The following is an 18,281-nucleotide window of genomic DNA, read 5'->3' as shown; positions in this document are numbered from 1 at the left end:
ACCTTCTAAATGATATGCCACTTGCTTCAGTGGGAATATTAAGATATTTTGGGGGAGATACTGTGAATGGATATTACACCTTTTACAGCCTTGTATTCATTCACACAATGTATTCACTGGAGTTGAAAGGGAGAAGAGTATGAATGGCTGTTTACCTGCCTCACAAAGTTGCTGTCAAAGGAAAATAGAGCAGTTAAAATCCCCCAAATGTTTAAACTCTTTAAGAACACAGGAGGGAGAAAGGCTTACCTCTGTATTTGTAAACAATGGTCAAGAGTTTGCTTTTGGCCAGCACCCAGCAAAATACTGTCTTCAGCGGCAATAATTGCCAGATTTTTGTTTCCCTACCACTCCTCAAGAAAAGCCAGTACTGTGATTTGAGGGGGTTGAGTCATGATATGGATGCGTGCGCAAAATGTGCAGAAGCCACTGAAAGAATGAACCCTTTCCAAAACTTAAATGTTGCTCAGCAGAGTCATCCAGTCCAGGCTGAAGCTTATGGAGCTTACACAGCACCCTGACTCTTGGGAAGTAACAGCACCAGGAAGGAACAGATGTGAGGCAGAGTAATATGCACGGACAAAACTCCAAGCCAACCCAAGGCCTGGCATTTAGTGCAGACAATGCAAAGGTACAGCAATGCAAATGGACCATATCCGTTGTGGGTTTTATGGATAACTAAACACCACATAATTCTTTGGTTTGATGCAACCACGATCCAGCTCCTCACAGCTGTGGCATGGCCATGATCAGCAGTCCTCTTCTGGTCCCCTCATCCTTCAGTTTCTCTGTTGCCACTTCTTAGCCATTGACACAAGGCCCAGATTCAGAGGGATTCCTTCACTAGTTCTGAAAATCTCGTATGTGTTTACAACTTACTGACTCATCTCCAGGTGGGATTACACATGCTTCTCTTCAGAAGCCTAGGACATGTTCAGGCAGAATCAAAGAGGACATGGCTGCTTTAATGGATATGGGAACTTGCTATTACTTAGCAGTGGAGTGGGGCACTCCTGGCTTCCCAAGGGCATTTATTTGTAGAGGCAATCTGGTCATGATGACTCCAAATCAGTGTGAGGAGAGAATACGGAGAGACGTAAAGTGATGAGCGTGGGATGGAAGTGGAAGACTGCCAGGAGTGGAGCTGCAAAGAATGTATTTACAAAAGCTTCAGCACGAAGGAAAATGAGGGTTCTTCCTGTAAAAGTCAGATGCCTGGGAACAAATACTGAAGGGTGTGTTTCAGAGCAAGGAACACTATTTTGGGAAACTGTGGTTCTGACTGGGGAGTCGTCTGATAACCAAAGCAACAGTGTGATGAAAAGGTTAATGTGATCGCTGTATTTGTTAACATGGGAACATTGAGTAGGAATCTGGTATGTGTATTATTTCTGTTTTTCAAATGACTACAGCTGCCGGTGAAATACAGCGTGCAGTTCTAGCACCAACATTTCAAGCAGCATGTTAAAAATTAGGGGTGAGGGAAGAACTGGAACATTTCTTAAATGATTGGGAACTATGTATTTTAATGAAATACTCAAGGACTTTGATTTAGTTAGCTTAACAAGGAAAAGTTTTGACTTATCAAAGGTAACTGGTCTGTAGTTCCAATACAGGGAACAGACAGATGAAAAAGCAACTATTTAGCTTAATGCTGAAAGAAGTAACAAGAGTGAATGCCTGGAAATTAGACAAGTTAGATAAATGCAGCCTACTCATGACATAGACATTTTTAAAGAGAAGGGTAATCATCCACTGGAACAACTTAGTACAGGTGACATTAGACTTTCCATCACCAGTAATTTTTAAGTGAAAATTGGATTTATTTTAAAAAACAAACAAACAAAAATGTTCAAGCAGCAACTACTTCAGCAGTGTTTTATAACCAATATTACATCAAAGGTCAGCCTATAGACTTTTGTTCATTTAATCTAGGGTATATAACATTCCAATCTAACAATTTTAAGGTAAATCACAAGCATGCATAAAGAATGACTGACTACAAACCGTGTGAGGCATATAAGCATTTTCAATGTTTATTTGTTTTTCTGCAAAAACTATTCTTGTCTGTGCAGTAACTGCTATGCAATGTAGATTCCACTGCAGTAGCATTAGACCAGGTAGCAGAAGCACAAAGCTCAGCGCTGGATGCAAAATCCTTCTGCAAATCAAAGTGAATGCTTGGGTGTTTAGCCCATGCTGAGCTCCCTGCTGTTGCCTGCAGCTCAGGAACTGTGAACAGATGAGGTTAGAGCAGCAGCTGATATTGCACCCTCTCCAAAGTGGTTCAAAGAAAGACCTAGGTGGAAAAAGTGTCTGTCCCTGACTTGTGAAGTAAGACTTTCCACAGAAGAACCGTATTCACCGGGAAAATTTAACTGTAACAAGACTTGTGGTGGATTCTGTCACTCTAAATCAAGCTTCCATGTCTGCCTCAAAAACATGCCCTTGCTCTGCACAAGTTCTTGGCCCTGTTAGGAAAATCACTAGGCAATATTCTTAAGCCTATGTTTTGATAAGGTCAAACTAAATTATGAAAATGGTTCCTTCTGACTTCAGAAAATATAAAAAACAGTGGATGTGATCCATTAGCAGTGGAGAAAAAGTAAGAGATTTTATTTTAAAGCCAAAGAACTAGATTGATTTATTTATTTGTTTGTTTATTTATTAATTTATTTTTTTATTTTCAGAATCTGCACATGTACTGCATTGTGCTCCTTAACATAGAAACAAATCTGGGGCTACAATTTAAAAAAAAAAAACAAAAACCAAAAAAACCAAAACAAAGCAAAGCAACCCCCCAAAAACCCAACAAAACCTTAATTTCAACTCCTAAATACTTTTGTTAAGACTCTGGGAAAAAAATGGACTAACCTTCAGAAATGACGAGCACTCAGCAACTCCCATTGATCCTAAGGTCAGAAGCAGCAGAGTGGGGTTTATAAAGAGGAATGACGTAGATTTAGGGCTTTGACAGAGGAGCCTTGGCTCATCTTGCCATGACAGTTGTTAACACCTTAATCCAAACAACCCTCCTGCCCCTTGGCCTCAGAGTCACTATGCTTTTTTTCTAATCCACTGCCCAGTAGCTACCTGGGGGCATAGCTCAGCTGTTCAGCTCACACTGGTGGCGAGTTCGAACTAACGTAGTAGACAGCAAACTGGTGAAGAGGGGTACAAGCACATGATCCCCTCAGCGCTGGGGATGGAGACCTCTTGGAAAGAGACAAGGTGGCAGCTGTTAACAGTAGCAAACCACAGTGCCACAGGAAAAAGCTTATTTTGGTTTGAAGAGCTTAGTTTCGGACACATCTGTGTCCGCAGAGCTCAGACTTTCCACAGGGCGTACCTGGCACTGTGAGGACAAAACCCCCAGTCTCCAGGCTGCTAGGAGTCTAACGTAACCAAGGGAGAATATTTGTCCCCTATGACTAAATGTTTAGAGACTTCCTAAAGTTCAGGTTAATGATCCAGTCATGTAAATTCAGGTAGCATTTGGGGATATTTTAGGCTTGCATTACTAGAAAACAGAAAGAAGATCTCCAAAATGTCATTTTAGAGAATAAAGCCATTTTGAAGTCCTACTAATGTAAAAATTATTCAAAAACCAGGAAGATTTTTTTTAATCATCAGATTTCTCTGAAAGTATGGAAAATATTTCTGCATGGCTACTTCACTGCGTGTCAAATTTTAACTTGGATTGAATTTCTGCAGACAAATTGTAAACGCTTTTAATAAGAGCACTACTATTATTAATCTACTTGTCAATAAAAACAATTTTTCAGATGCTTGAATCCACACTTTCCTAACTTTCTAAATGCTCTAAACTTCTTGAATCCTTGGAACAAACCATGTAATATGTTTATCTTCATCTGCAATTTTGGGGAACATTGACTGTGATCTAAAACTCAGTTTTTGTAATTGTGTTTTCTCTCCTTGAGGCAGAAAAGGGTATCAACAGCATATCAATTATATTATCATGCTGGGCCATTTTATATTCTACCTTCATGTTTTCTATGGAAAACATAATTATCACTATTATAATCCACATCAAAGGAAGGTATCTGTGAAGTGTAACTGCAGCTTATATTGACAACAGTTTCTTCTCTGGAGGAAGCCATATGTTTCTGTTGTTTTGTGAGGGAATCTTAAAGCATTACGATTTTTTTTCCCAGTATTGCATCCAAGAGAAGCATTGTCTCAACCCTTTCCTTCAGTTAGTTACCCTTTGATAGCTCAGTCAGACCCAGTTCCTCCTCCGTGCTGTTGGGGCCTTTCAAGGGGAGCAACCAACTCATGAAAATAGAGTCTCTACCATCTTTCAGGTGCTTAATATAACAGAAAGCACTGGAAACTCCAGAGCAGCTCCTCCAGTCTCCAAATAGGGGACGTTGACTTGTTCTATGAAGATGGCTTGTTTGCAGAACTTTTGCAACACAGCAGTTGTTGGGGGAATAAGAGGTATATTAGATGCAGACAGATCCATCAGGGGATAGAGATGTGAAACTCTTCTGAACTATAACAACATAATTTTCAGATCTGTAACAATGCCAGATTTTGGTCAACTTTAACAGTGATTGAAAAAGGCACAACGTCAACATAAGAATCATGCTCCTCCCAAAGTTAAAGTCTATGCTCCAGAGCCTGGAGTAAAATCCCTCAGTGAGATGGCAGTAAGAATTTTATAACAAAAATAAAAAGACATATTTTCCTTGATCTCATTCTTCAAAAAGGACAAAGGATTTTTCTGAAGTTTTCAAAAAGCACTTGGCTTGAAACAGCCAACCAGCCCACAGAATTCAATCTTGTTATCTAAAAAAGGAAATATTATAGTTAATGAAAATAAGATTTGGGGATAGAAAATATTAGGCAAATCTAACTATAGGTGTTAAAAATTCTGTTTTATAATGAAAGTGACAATCGCATGACAGCTCTTACAATTTCATCAAAGCAGATTAACATAATTTAACATAAAGCAAATTATTACAATTTCATTAAAGTACATTAACAATAAACAATTTGTAAATAAACAATTAGGGTTCCGGTTTCTTAATTTTTATTACCTAGATGTCAGGAGTATTATGAAATTTCTTCTGGAAATTTCCAGTGTTTCTTTTTTGTAGGTGTTACATACATACATTTTCAGAGAAGCCAACAGGTTCATTCACACCAGTGAATTCTGGCTATGGCTAAGGAGGGAGTCCAGGACTCTGCAGACTGCATGAGTCAGAAAAAAGTAAGACTTCTGATCCCAAGACAATAAAATGATTACTTGATTTCATTGGAAAGCCAATCAAGAAAAATTAAATACTTCAAATAAGTGAATTATCAGCAAATTAAAAAGAAAATAAATTTATTTACTGAAGCTAGCTTTTTAAAAGGCAAGTCCATCTCCTTCTAGCAGCCTATTCGATATGAAGCAGTTCTACAAAACTGTAAAACTTTCTTTTGTGGTGATTAGAAATTATCATAGGCCCTTGTTACAAGTTGTCACCCTTTCAGCCCTTTATCATACCATATGATTAAGGCCTTGTTCTGGAAAAGATTTTTTTTTGTTTGTTGAAGATATCCAACTGAATAGAGATGCTACGCTGATCAGATGATCAGAAGATCTTCTTCTCTATCTTGATTTTCAATAGTAACTCTCCAGACCAAACAGCTTGCAGGCACCGGGCAGTGATGCTGAATGAGATCCCTGGAAGAATGAATTACAGGCACTACGCTTGACTATGTTGATTCCCAAATCATCACACTGAGGGTATAGACATAAAGCCAATTACACAATATGCAAATATATTGTATCACATCTGGATTACATATGCTCAGCTTCTTCTCCATAGAGAAATCCTTTGCAAAAGTTACCAGCAATTAACAGAAACATAACTATGGTGACAGATACAATTTAGCTATCAGAAAAAGGAAAAAAAACATGCTCTTCCACGAAATCATATATATATATACACACATACATAGCAATAGAAAGAGATTGATGTTGCCAAGGGTTGCTAAAGCAGAAACAGAACTGCTGTATACAACATTCTTCCATCCTAGCCCAGCTGATTTTCAAATTTGAGCAGAACAGCCCACAAGCTACCGCGGCAGTAGTTACCTTTCCATGTCTTGCATTGTCTTGATGTAAGAAACAGGCTGGAGAAACATGCAGGGCTACACATGTTAGGTAATGATCATGCCAGAAAAGTCCATGAGGATAACTTGGTTAAGTTCTGTACCAAATTACAAGATATAGTCAAGTAAAGATTACTTACTACTAAGACTGCCTTTTTTTCCCCCCTTTCTGAGACTATTTCCCTAAATAAAAGGACAATTAGAAATTACAGGGCTTTTAGTTCACATAGGTTATCAACATGAAAAAGCATATTTAGAAAAAACACTCAGACCAGATAATTCAAAGGATGCTACTTATTTTACTGAAATATGAGAAAGACAGCAGCACTAACAACAATGTTTTAATTATCCCAATTTTTAAAATATTTAAGCTGTTTTGACACCTGTGCCGCTCAGTTTTTCTTTCCCACTTGATGCTATCTCCATAAAACTGCATTCTCTCTGGCTATGCATGATTATCTACTTCCTTAAACAATCATTTTCAAGTGTTGCCAATGACTAACAATCTTACAATTCTGCAAAATCTCCCCCCGCGTAGGAATTTTACATGTGTGAACTTGCTATATAGAATATACAAATTTGCTTTTTCCCTGTTGCCTGTCACAGACTACTCAGAATAAGTCTGGGGTCTCAGGGGATCCACAGAGCCCAAGTTAAAAACCACTGTCCTAGAAGTTGGATTTTTGGTTTTGTTAGTGCTTGTTCCTCTTCTGTTAAAAGAATATGCCGAGGAATTTGGGTTAGCTGATAGTGTGTGCAGCCTTCATGTCATAGAAAGAAACAACCACTGTTTTTTCCACTATTGTGATAAAACTCAGTAATAAGCATTGAATGCCCTCAAACCCATTAATTAGGTGAGGGGGTTTTTAACAAATAAAAATGTTCTTTCATATGTAATAAAGAATGCAAGGAAACTGGGTAAACTAATATGGCCTTAATACTTTTGCTCCGTACATTTATCCTTCCATCTTGTAAATACTTAGGCATAAGAACAGTGGTATGCCTGTGTGCATTGTGACTCAATTTGCTGAGATCACATGTATAAATGTTTGTCAGATCAAGGCTTAAACTGTCAGTAAAGTGCTTAATTTGCATAATTTGAATTGAGGAGAGAAGTAGTGGCAGTACCTTGCAGGTTAAATGTAAGGATAGACCCACAAGGGAAAAGGTCTTTTTTTTCCAAAATATTTGAAGCCATGAGGAATCTAGTATGTTCCAAATTGAAAACATTCATTTTTTACAGAATTTTTATGAACCCTAGGAATGAAAATTAATTTGGACAAGTTGAAAGAGAGACTCAACTCCATGACTAACATGGGAATTACCCTAATCCTCTCTTCAACTTAATCATGGAATTTTAACAAGGTTTTTCTGGAAGCCCTTGAGATCTCCTAGGTTGAACATTAACTTATGTCCGTTATTTTTATACTGCTTAAAACACACTCATAAATGCAATCTGTGGCTGAGTTATGAGATAAACCCTTTGAGTTCTAAATCACTTGTTTGAATCTTGGCCAGAAATTGCCACCGTTTGCTGGCTTTTCCATGATATACGTGAAAAGGGTTGATGATCTCAGTCTAGTAGCAGTTCTAATGCTGTATCTCCAGCTATGCCTACTTAATGCTAGATTATTTCTGGAGAAAAAAAACCTCAAACAACAAAAAACCCCTGTTCTCTTGGGCTTATGTTACAGATGAATAGCATAAACCCTAAGGAATCAGGCATGTCTGGAAGCAATGCACAAGTTTCTCTTCTGCTCTGCTCTCCCAAATATATGCCTCTCACCCAAAAAGAGATGTGGTGCGGAGATTATACCTCAAAAGGTATAACCCACCCCTGCTCTCTTAGTTTCTCTTTATCACAGTACCCAGAACTAGGAATTTCTATGACCCAGAGGAAACTTTTGGTTACGACCGTGTAAATGAGGGAAGCAAACTGCTTGATAGAAACTTGTTCAAGGCTAAAAGATTCAGTAAAACGATGTTGGCAAGAGCAATTTTTCTGCCAGCGTTACTGTTTCTGCTAAGTAAATTTAAAGCCGGCAGCAGAACCATAAGAAGCATCAGCCAGAGCTCAGATCTGGTAACCTTCCAGATATGCCGCAGAGCCTTTTATTTTTTCAGGCCTTTAGGGATGGATGGGTTGAGGGATATGAGAGGCCAGGCTCATTTAGATGATAGGTAATTACTCTCATTGGACAGTTGGTTTATGGAGTTGTTTATAACGTGTGCTTTGCATTTTGTAGAACACTTGTAAGAGTGAATAAATGCTCAAATACAGTCATTAATAAATGCTAATATTACATCTACCTACCAGAAAATACAAACAGGAATCTGTTACTCAGGGAAAGTCACCATTTCATAAATCTAAATCCAAGCAAAGACATTAGAATTGCTAAAAAGACAGAACATATGCTCTGTCAGGTGCAAACCTGGGAAACTCTTCCTTGTAACAGGACCTAAACATCAGCTGTGCCCTTCTTGCTTACTTTCAGTCCTGGGCTAAATTTTAATGCCGAATCTCATTACCAGATACTGTTTCCCTCATTTATTATTCTTCACAACTGTTGGCTTCGGTACAATTTCATAGGCTACAACCTTAAAGAGGGCGCGAGAAGGAGGGAGGGGGCTGTTTTTCTAGTTGGGGCTGCCTCTCCTCGGCTGAGTCTCATTTGGCTTTTAATGCTTGCAGGTGGTGCCTGGCTTGCCGGCTGCCCAGGCCCTGCCCTGCCCCGCGGAAGCGGCACCGGCTCCGGCACCGGCGGGCGCGCATCTTCCCCCGCCGCTTCTGGCCTTTCCTCCCCCTCCCCTGACTTGGGTAAACAGCTGCATCGCAGCTCGCAAGTAACCGCTATTTTCAATTTCGAAGCTAATGAAATCAGTATCGTAGAAGCATGTACTTACCCCGCCTTTCCCCGACAAAATACAAAAGCAAATCCGCTGTTTCCTTTCAAAACACGAGCATGGCGTTTTGCGTTATTTTCTAAGGCAGTGGGGAAAAAAAAAAAACCACCAACAAAACCCACTATTTTTCTCGCAAGTTCAAGTGTAAAATAAGATGCTTTAAAATAAATAACGCACCATTTCGAATCAACGCTTCATGAGATTGTCTAGGGGCCAATGCTTACAAATCCTCCCCTTATTATGTCCCAGGATAGGAGCTCTGATGCATGGACACAAAATAACTTTGCTCAGTGACCTGCGGGCGAGAGAAAATCCTTGCCAGCTCTGCAAATGACCCAGCACTGACACTTGCTTCTATAACTGTTCACTCAGCAACACTCCCTAGTTCCGTTATGCACGTTGACATTTTTTGGACCGCGGACTGCAACCCTGGCCAAGCTTTTAAAAACATCTGCTAATAAAATTCAGCAGGTAGTTTGGAAAAAGAACCACAAACGGAGTGAGACGAGGAGTGTGGAGGGTTAAAAACTGAAAGGAAAAGAAAAAAAAAAGCTAACCCGCTAGGCAGTAACAGTTGAGAGAAACTTGCCGAGCCGCCGGCACCGGGTGGCGGGCAGGGGCGTCCCACGGCCCCCGGGCTGGGCACCACCGGCACCCCCGCAGCTTCTCGCTGCATCGACCGTCCCCTACCGAGCACAGCGGGGACGGGTCTTTCCTTCCCCAGCAAGTTCTCCCCTCGCCCCCCAAACAATTGCAGCACACCAAGTTGGTGGGTTGGGATTTATTCCCCCCCCCCCCCCCCTTAGCTGTTGGCGTTGCAGGGTGAATTGGCGTTCGCGCCTGCCCCGCTGCCCCCAGCGCCGGCTCTCCGGGGACCCAGGAGGGGCAGCACTATTTGCACGCAGCAGCGATCCCCGGCGCTCGCCGTGCCGATCCCATTGGCCGTGCGGCCGACAGGGAGCGACGGGAGGTGGAGGGGGAGCTGCCAGCAGCAGCAGCAGCGGCAGGCAGGCAGGCAGGCACCGGGCGAGCGCATACACACAGGCACGGCAGGCAGAGGCTGCTGGGGTATTGTTATCATTGTGCTTCAGCGGAGGGTTTTGCCTGCAGGGGGAGGGGTGGAGGGAGGAGAAGAAAGAGGGAGAGAGAAAGTGCGGGGCGAGCATGCAGCAGGGCTGGGGCCGGAGGAGCGGTGGTGCTGGCGTGCCCGGGCTGAGGCGCTGAGAGGAGCCGCCTGCCCGAGCTCGCTGGGGGGCACCGGCGGGAGGAGCGAGGCGGGCACGATCCAGGCGTGGGGAAGGCAGCCAGCCGAGGGGAGCCGCCACCGCCGCACCGGCCTCGCAGCAGCAGCGACTACTTCTTTCTTATCTCCCAGCCTTTTGTTCGCCCATCCTCCTCCTCCTCCTCCTCTTCCCTGCCCACCCTCTGCACCGCGGAGGGGGCTCGGCAGAGAGAAAAGCAGCCTGACCCAGAGCTGAGTTTCACCCATCCTCCGCCCCTCTCTCTCTCCGTCTCTCTCTTCCCCCGCTGCATCGCTGCCCATGAGCTAGAGCGGCAGCCGGCAGCCAGCGCCGCGGCAGCCGGCTCCGGCAGGCGGGGGCAGACGCCGTCCGCAGCCCCCGGCAGCTGCCGCTGCCCGACCCTCCCCGCTGATCCCCTCGCCCCGCTCCGCGGGCTCCAGCCGCGCTCCGGGACTGCTGGGGGCCGCCCTGCCGCCGCCCCTCCTCGCCTCCATGTGCCGGGTAGCGGGAGCGCCGCCGCGGATCCTGCCGCCGCTGGCGCTGATGCTGCTGGCGGCCCTGCAGCAGGTAAGCACCGCCGGCGGGGAGCGGGGCCGGGCTGCGTCTCTTTGTTCCCCTGCGGGCGGCGGTGCCCGGCGAAGGCGGGAGAGCCGGGGGGCGGGGGGGTGGGCTCCGCCGCCGAGGTGGGGGTCTCGGGGAGGGGGTAGGGGAAGGCGGCCGCCGCCGCTGCCCCCGCGGCCGGGGTGCCCCGGGGTGGCTTGTGGCCGCTGGCGCGGAGTCACCTGCTCGGGGGCAGCCCCGCCGCCGGGCGCCGTGCTCCGGGGAAAGGGGAGCTTGTGGCCGGCACCGGCTGAGAGGGAGATGGAGAGGGGGGTCCCCGGGGCGTGAGGGGTGCGGGCGCCGCCGCTGAGGGGACGCGGATTCCCCCCCTCGCTCCTGGGAGAGCAGGTGCCTGAGGTGGGGGGGGGGGGCTGTCCGGTATCCGCTCGGCCGGCAGCAGGACGGGACCTCGGCCCCGCGGTGAGCGTGGGGGACAAAGTACCGGAGTAGAGGGACGGAGCGGACATCGCCCCCTCCGCCCCGCGTGGGGAAGGGGGTGCGGGGGTGCCGGAGAGGTGCCGGGCGGGGGCAGCCCCCGCGCCCCTCCTCGGGCGGCTGGGGGCCGCGGGGCAGCAGTCCCTGCGGGCCGCGCCTCGGCCACCCCCGGCTGCCGTGCCCGCTAATCCCTTCCCGGGAAGAATTTAATCAGCCTCCGCCTGGGCGCTGGGCTTCCCCACCCCCTGCCGTTAACGGGAATTTCCACTGGGACGGGCTCGGGCTCCGAAGTGTTTAATTTATTATTAGCAAAGTCCTCCTGCTGCCTCCCCCCGGCGGCCTCGCCGGGGCGGCCCGGGCGAGCTCCCCGCCTGCCCCGAGCGGCGAGGTCCCGGGCAGAGAGCCCCGTGGTGCGGCGCAGCTCCGGGCACCGCCGGCCGGGGTGCCCCGGGGGGTCTCGCCGTGGAGAAAGTAGGGGTCTGCGCGCCGGCGCCCCTGCACGGGGGGAGTCTGGGGTGAGGTGGGACTGACGGGACGCTGGGCGTTGTATGGGGACGACAAAATGGATCCCGGATGGGGCAGCGAGAGCAGCGCCTGCGGGGCGGTGGTTGGGCCGGGCTCCCGCCCGGTGGCGAGGCTAGGGCCGGGCTCCGGCGGCGCGGGGTGTCCGGAGCGAGCGCGCAGCCGGGGGGACCCCGAGCGGAGGCCGCGGGTGGGTGGGGAGGGTGGCGGTGGGTTCCCCCCTCGCTTTGTGCTCGCTGAGCTCGTATCCGGCGCGGCGCCCGGGGTGGAGAGGGCGGTAAGTCTGAGGGACAGATGGCGCAGATCATCGCCTCTTAATGGTATTTACGGTTGGGGCATTTCTGGCGGGCCGGGGGAGCGGGTTGAGGCGAGGCCGGCGGCGGGGCCGGGGTGCCGGGGCGCCCTCCCGCCGCGCCTGCGGCGGCTGGCGCAGGGCAGGGGGAGGCGGCGGCGGCGGCGGCAGCCACTGTCCATGGTGCAGCGCACCCGCTGCCCCCGCCCGCCCCGCCGCCTCCGCCGCAGCGGGGGCAGGAGGAGCCCGCTCGTCCGTCCCGCCGTCTCCTCTTCCCGCTCTCTCCGACACCCCCGTCCCCTCACGGGGTCCGCGGGCGGCTGACTCCTTCCCCGCAGTTTCTAAACAGCTCTCGGGGGGTGGTGACTCGCACCAGGCGAGCGAGGTGCTGAAACGCTGCTCCACGGCAGCTGGGGATTTTCCCTTAAGAGGACGCGGGGCGGGCTGGCTGGCGTGACACAGGAGTGTCCGGCTGGGCATGAGCGTCTTCCATGTGAAAGCAGCCACCCTGTTCAGAAACTTGTGATGTGCCCCTTACGGGCTGTCGTTGTGTTGGTTTTTTTGAGTGTCGTGTTGTGTTTTGCTTTTTTGTTGGCTTGTTTTTTTGTGCTGGTTAATTTTCGGTTGGGTTTAGGTTTTTTGCCTTTTTTTCCCTCCTCTAAATGCTAATATCTCTGCAGATCTGTACATGCAGCTTTTCTTTTTTTTTTTTTGGCAAGTCCTTGTGTGCTGTTTATTTGTATGTGCTTTCAGTTCTGTTTAGTCTTCCTATCTCAATAAATCTTTAAAGCACAAATACTGCAGTAAGCTTTTATTCCATCTTTTTTTCTACCCAGGACAGGTTTGAAATTAAAGCACAAGCTATGAATTAAGGACAGGAACTAGCCATATTGCTTTTATGTATCACTCAGTGTCACTGGCACGTTACGGTTGGGGAATCCAATTTCCCCCTTGTTTGGGTATCCATTAAATCAGGTTAGGGTTGATTTTTAATAGTGTGTAACAAAATTGGAACTTGGGTATGAAATCAGATTTATAGACCTGTGTCTGTACAATGCTTTCATTTCAAAAGCTTTTTTTTTTTTCTTCCGTCTCTCATGCATACTGCAAAGAACCCTCACAAGCTAGATGCAGTGCTAACTTTCCCTCCGCCCCCTGTCATCATACCTACTACTTTTGGTCTGTAAAAGGTTATCTGTATCAGGTTCTTTTGAGATGTTGAACCTTTCTACGTAGTTTTTCCTCTCTGTGACACAAGAGCTATCTACCTTTATTTTCTGGAGTTCTTGATCACTTTGTTATTTGTCAGTGATGTAGAAAAGCCATCATTACAGAATTCCTTGAAAGATCGTAACTGGAAGCAGGTTTTAAGGCAGATCTGTGGATGCTGTTTATATTCAGGAAATAGGACTTTAGATTTTTGGCAATATGTAATGTGTATGGGACGTAAGAGAATGAAGACTGCACTTTATGTTGCTGGTTAACAGATCAATATGAGCCTGGAAGTATTATGTGAAAAAACCTGACAGAAGAGAGGATAAAAGGAGCGAGGCTTGCTTTTCTGGCCAAAATGACAGTTCCAGTTTGTGGAACTGGGATAACAGCAAGGTTGAAGAAGCAATGGGAAAGGTAGCATGAGTTTAGAGGAATGAAATTAGTGTGAGTTGGAAGTGAAAGGGAAGGGGGAGTAGAAATTAAGTGCTCAAAAAGGGAATAGTTTTTTTAAATGTATAAGGTGATTGGATCACTCTGTGCATGTTGTCCATTTCTAAATCAGGAACAAGTAAACAATAAAGCAGTTTTGGAGCCTTTCGTGCCTAGGTGACTGGTCTGAATTTGAATTACAATGACAGAGGATGTAAGTTATTACCTCTGCAGGCAGTTTTGGTCTTATTCCAGGTCTTGGCGAATATATTCAGGTGATAAAGCTACTACCCTGAATGACACTCTTGTTAAGCTGCCTCTGCTGAGAATCCGGCGATGGCATTTCTTGCCAGCTGTACCCTTCTTGTAACTACCCCCAGCAGTAGTCGCTGGCAGAACTGGGGTGAGACATTAATGCTGTTTTGTGCAGAAGTGGCAGTGAGATCTGCTATTGTGGGTTCATCTTCTGTCTCTCATAATACACCTGCGTCTTAGATTATTAATTTTTTTAAATCAGTCTATTTTAAGTAATAGCGTAAATATGTGATTCTATAAAGCACAGAAACGAGTTTCAGGGTGTCTCTCTTTAGCAAATCAGACTCCAACATCATTAACTCATTTCAAAGTGAACTGAATGCATTTTATAATGCTTTGCATAAGCCCCAGAACAGGGTAGTTATGTGAGTGGCTCAGGCTTTTTGGATGTAGATCTTTCTGTTCTGATTTTGCTTTGTCTTCAAAGAATCTATCTGAAAAGTTAAATGTGGCAAGATATTGCAGCAAAGAGCTCTCTAATCCTTGTCTGTCTGGTCTAGGTGATAGTGATACCACTGATACACCCTCAAAAATTCAGATAATTGCAGAACTGAGAAAAAATAGAAGTATCTCTTTGGATATTAAACTGGATATATTATTTTTAAATTTATTTTGTGAAAAGACTTTTTTTTTTTTTAAATGGCTTTTTACATCTCTTACAGGACAGATAAGGTCGCTTAAGTCGACAGTGAATTTTTGGAATTGAAATCGTTGGCTGTCAAAACAGGAGATAATTTTGTGTATTAAACAAGTTCAGGTTATCTGAGCAGATGTTGTAGCAGGCTAGAAATATGTATGCTGCTGCTGAAGTTATGTATTCTGTTATATTGTCAATTTATGTCTTTTTAATAAATGTATGTGTTTTCCACTGCTTTCTCTCTTCGTGGGTAGTACTGCTACCTCACTATGCAACTTAATATGCTAGAAAGATGAATTTATAGGGTTTTATGATACCTGTTTATAAAATATTGCCTGAAATGATCATGTTTTTGAACTACATTTAGTTGAGAATGTGTAATTCAAAAACTTCCCATCTATAGTTTTTCTCTCTGCTCCCAGAAATTGGAGGAACTCCCAGAAACATCACTGGAAGAGCCCCATCATGTCTCATCTTAATTAGTTTCAACGATGCTTTTATGTCAATTTCATTTATTATTATTTGCTTTAATAACTGAACACTGCAAGACATAAGCCAATTGAGTTGTGACAGAAGTGCATGGGTATATTTAAAAATAGCTTGAGGAAGTTGTGAGTAAAGTTATTTTTACTCAATACAGACGGTCTTGCGTAAGGGACTTCTTGTCATGTGGTAAGGAGCAGGAATTGTTGAATGGCTTTTCTTGCCTCAGTAAGAGGATCATTTACCAGATAAACGCTCTTTCTGTCTCTCACTGTTTTTGCAAATGCTTTTTTAGGTTAAAAAAAAAAGTTTAGAAAACTTGCAATAGTTTCAGTAGTACACCAGCATTCCCATTAGGATGAAAATTTAATTTATTTCAAACAATGTACACATACAAAACACAAGCCTGTTCCCCAAAGGCTATGCAACCTTTAATGTTCCCTGGCATTTTTATTTTAAATTGCTTTTTGTTATACAGCATGGGAGGAACCCGTAGTGTCCTTACTGAATATGCTGTGTACTTCCACTAACCCACTGGCACTAGTTGTGCATAGGATGCAGCGGGACATAGCAGGGGTGGAGAGTAATGAAAGCAATAGCAATGGTAATTTTGATAGCACTTCTCCTCACCTACCACTGAACTGAGACTCACTGGTTGGCCAAGTTAATACTGGCATACATAGACGTGAGTCTGGAGAGGAAAAAAGGTGTACTTTACTGCAGGATGAGTTTAGGGAGGATTCGTATTTTGCCAAAGCGCGTTTGTAGTTTGTGATTGATCCGAGGGACCTTTTTCACCTGGGTGTTGGGCCGTGCTGCCATTCATCTTGAGAGGTATATTACAAAATCTGTGTGATTCATCATTTGATTTGATCCTGCAGTTCTCACTGAAAGATTATGGGAGCTCCATCTGAATAAAGAGGGGAAATTAGGCTTTCTATTTTTAAATAGCTTATGAAAACAGATACGGGATCAGCAGCTTCCAAGATGGAAGGTATATCGCTGCCAAATCTTTTCAACGTTTCACTTAAACTATTTGGTTTTAGTCAGTATTCATGTATTTAATTAAATATCATGTTTCCAAAAGGCACGTTTATCCTCTCCTCTAGGCGCTCCTTGACATATTTAAAAAATATATTTTTACCAACAGACTCCTCTAGGGTCTCCTCCATTCCTTATAATTAGCATATAATTATCACCCAGCAGCTGAAGACATAGTTAAAATTTTGTGATCCCCCAAAAGAGTTCTTCCAGATAGGCCTTGCAAGGCCTCCCCTGAAGGTCGGGGAAATGCAGCATCCTCCTGTAAGAATTAGCAGCAGTTTTCCTGGCCAGAGATGTTCAACGTGAGCAATACAATGGCTATTATTAAATCAGAGAGAGGTCGTTTCCTCTCTTGGAGAAATGAGCATGTATAGTCAGACAGAGGGCTGATTTGGTTTTTTTAATATTAACAAATGTGACTTAGACTTACAGAAATTCCATTTGGTTTTGTTACTGCAGTTGAAATTTTAAGACATCCTTCTCTGATAGGAGCTGTGGCTTGTCTGGAGAACCACATGTCTCGGAAGATGCAGCAGTCCATGTTCTCCTAGTTGGGGAAAGGGGAAAGTCCAAACTGGGTTACGGCTTTGTGCTATGTGACGTATACCAAATATATGTCTCCGCATTTAATAAACCAAATGAATGTTGTCTCTCAGTTGGGGTTAACAGAATAGGCTATGAACACGGTGTGTGAGACTCTGTAATTTGTAAAGCTATGGTAACCTGTGGTAACCAGTGGTGGTTTAAGGCAACTCATTTTAAACCAGAAGGCAGCATAAAAGTTGCAGATCCTGTTATTTTGGGAAAGTGTTTGAGAGCCTTAAGTGTTGGTTTAAGAAGCTGGATTTTCTGATCTAAAATATCCTGGTTCATGAAGTAGAGCACTAATTAGAAGTGAAGATGGCATAACGAAAGCCCTTTCTGCTGTAACTGAATGACCTCTGGGACGATGTATCCTGGCACCCAGTTTGGAAGCTTCTGGCTTCCAGAACAATTTGAAAGAAAGGCACTTTTCTTTTTCTCCAGTTGCAATCTATGGTAACAAATCGTACTTGACTACATTTGCTGGAGTACTGAGTACTGTGAGGGTGTAAACTGTTGCAGTTCTTCTCTGCAGCAAATCGGAGATTAAGAAGGAGTTGCTGAACGTTTTCAAGTTTAGCATCTAAAGCATTTCAGAGATGTGTCTATAATCCTGCAGAGTATCTTTTGTGTGCCTTATGGTAGTAAGTAGAAGCTTATCATAAAATAAGACCCACTTCGTACAGCATATCCCACTGTGTCGGGTGATGTATGTACACAAAACTAAAAATGGATAGAACGATCCCTAGAGTTACCTAAGTTGTAAATGAGTATTGGGTACCATCTTGGCCTTTAAATTAATGCAGAATTTACCCAGTCTTTAAACACATTCACAAATGTTTCTGTGATCTGTGCTTAAGTTGAATATTACTGTCATAATTGCAAAGTAATGTTGGTTATTAAGGAGGGAGAACTCAAATACCCCGTTCCTGCTCTGTCATACGTATAATTATGTCAGACATTGTTTTGAGCTTCGTGCAGTAATGCCCTGTGAATTGGCTGGACTTGGCAACTAGCAGCTGTACTATGTCCAATTATAACTGTATAGTATGGTATTTTCTCTGATGCATACCCCTCCATTTCTCATTTTACTATCTAGGCTTATTTTCCTATGGGAGTAAGCTACATTGAGTATAAAAGAAAGCAGTCTTTCAAAAACAACTTCCTTTGCGCTTTGGTACAATCAATATTAAGAAATCTAATGTTGTAGTACATGCAGATGCAAACAGTGGAGAAGCAGAGACTTTGATATTTCGGATTAATAGCTACTAGTGAACTCCAGTGGCGTATGGCATATGCAGAGAGAAAAAGATCAGGCCTGTCTGAAAGCTGTGTTTAAGAGCCCAATTCTGCAAATTCAGGATGCGTGTTGTGATACAAAATTGCTTCTACAGTTGTGTGGTGAGCTTGCATTTTTAAATAGATATTTCTTTACAGAATTGCATTCTAAATGTGG

General features: G+C 44.6%; 1 protein-coding gene and 1 long non-coding RNA gene across 4 annotated transcripts in view; one reads left to right on the top strand and one right to left on the bottom strand.

The window, feature by feature from the left end:
• Nucleotides 1-1,799: 1,799 nt before the first annotated feature.
• On the bottom strand, nucleotides 1,800-7,504 carry LOC128142073 (uncharacterized). Of its 2 annotated transcripts, none has more exons than XR_008235257.1 (2): nucleotides 6,110-7,504; nucleotides 1,800-5,695 (listed from the first exon to the last, which is right to left on the bottom strand). It is a non-coding gene; the product is annotated as an uncharacterized LOC128142073 (long non-coding RNA). The 2 variants fall into 2 exon arrangements; XR_008235256.1 differs by having other exon boundaries at nucleotides 6,267-7,504.
• Nucleotides 7,505-10,041: 2,537 nt separating this feature from the next.
• CDH2 (cadherin 2) overlaps nucleotides 10,042-18,281 on the top strand; it is a 117,835-nt gene continuing 109,595 nt past the window's right edge. Inside the window, exon 1 of one of the 2 annotated variants that reach the window (XM_052787707.1) lies at nucleotides 10,042-10,838. In XM_052787707.1, coding sequence (XP_052643667.1) covers nucleotides 10,764-10,838 — 75 coding nt within the window. In that variant the 5' untranslated portion in view covers nucleotides 10,042-10,763. Of the gene's footprint in view, nucleotides 10,839-11,862; nucleotides 12,106-18,281 lie in introns of those variants that run through there. The other variant, XM_052787706.1, reaches the window with a different exon arrangement.

The sequence above is a fragment of the Harpia harpyja genome, chromosome 5 (genome assembly GCF_026419915.1).
Source record: "Harpia harpyja isolate bHarHar1 chromosome 5, bHarHar1 primary haplotype, whole genome shotgun sequence".
Lineage (NCBI taxonomy): Eukaryota > Metazoa > Chordata > Aves > Accipitriformes > Accipitridae > Harpia > Harpia harpyja.
This window is presented reverse-complemented; position numbering and strand designations above follow the sequence as displayed.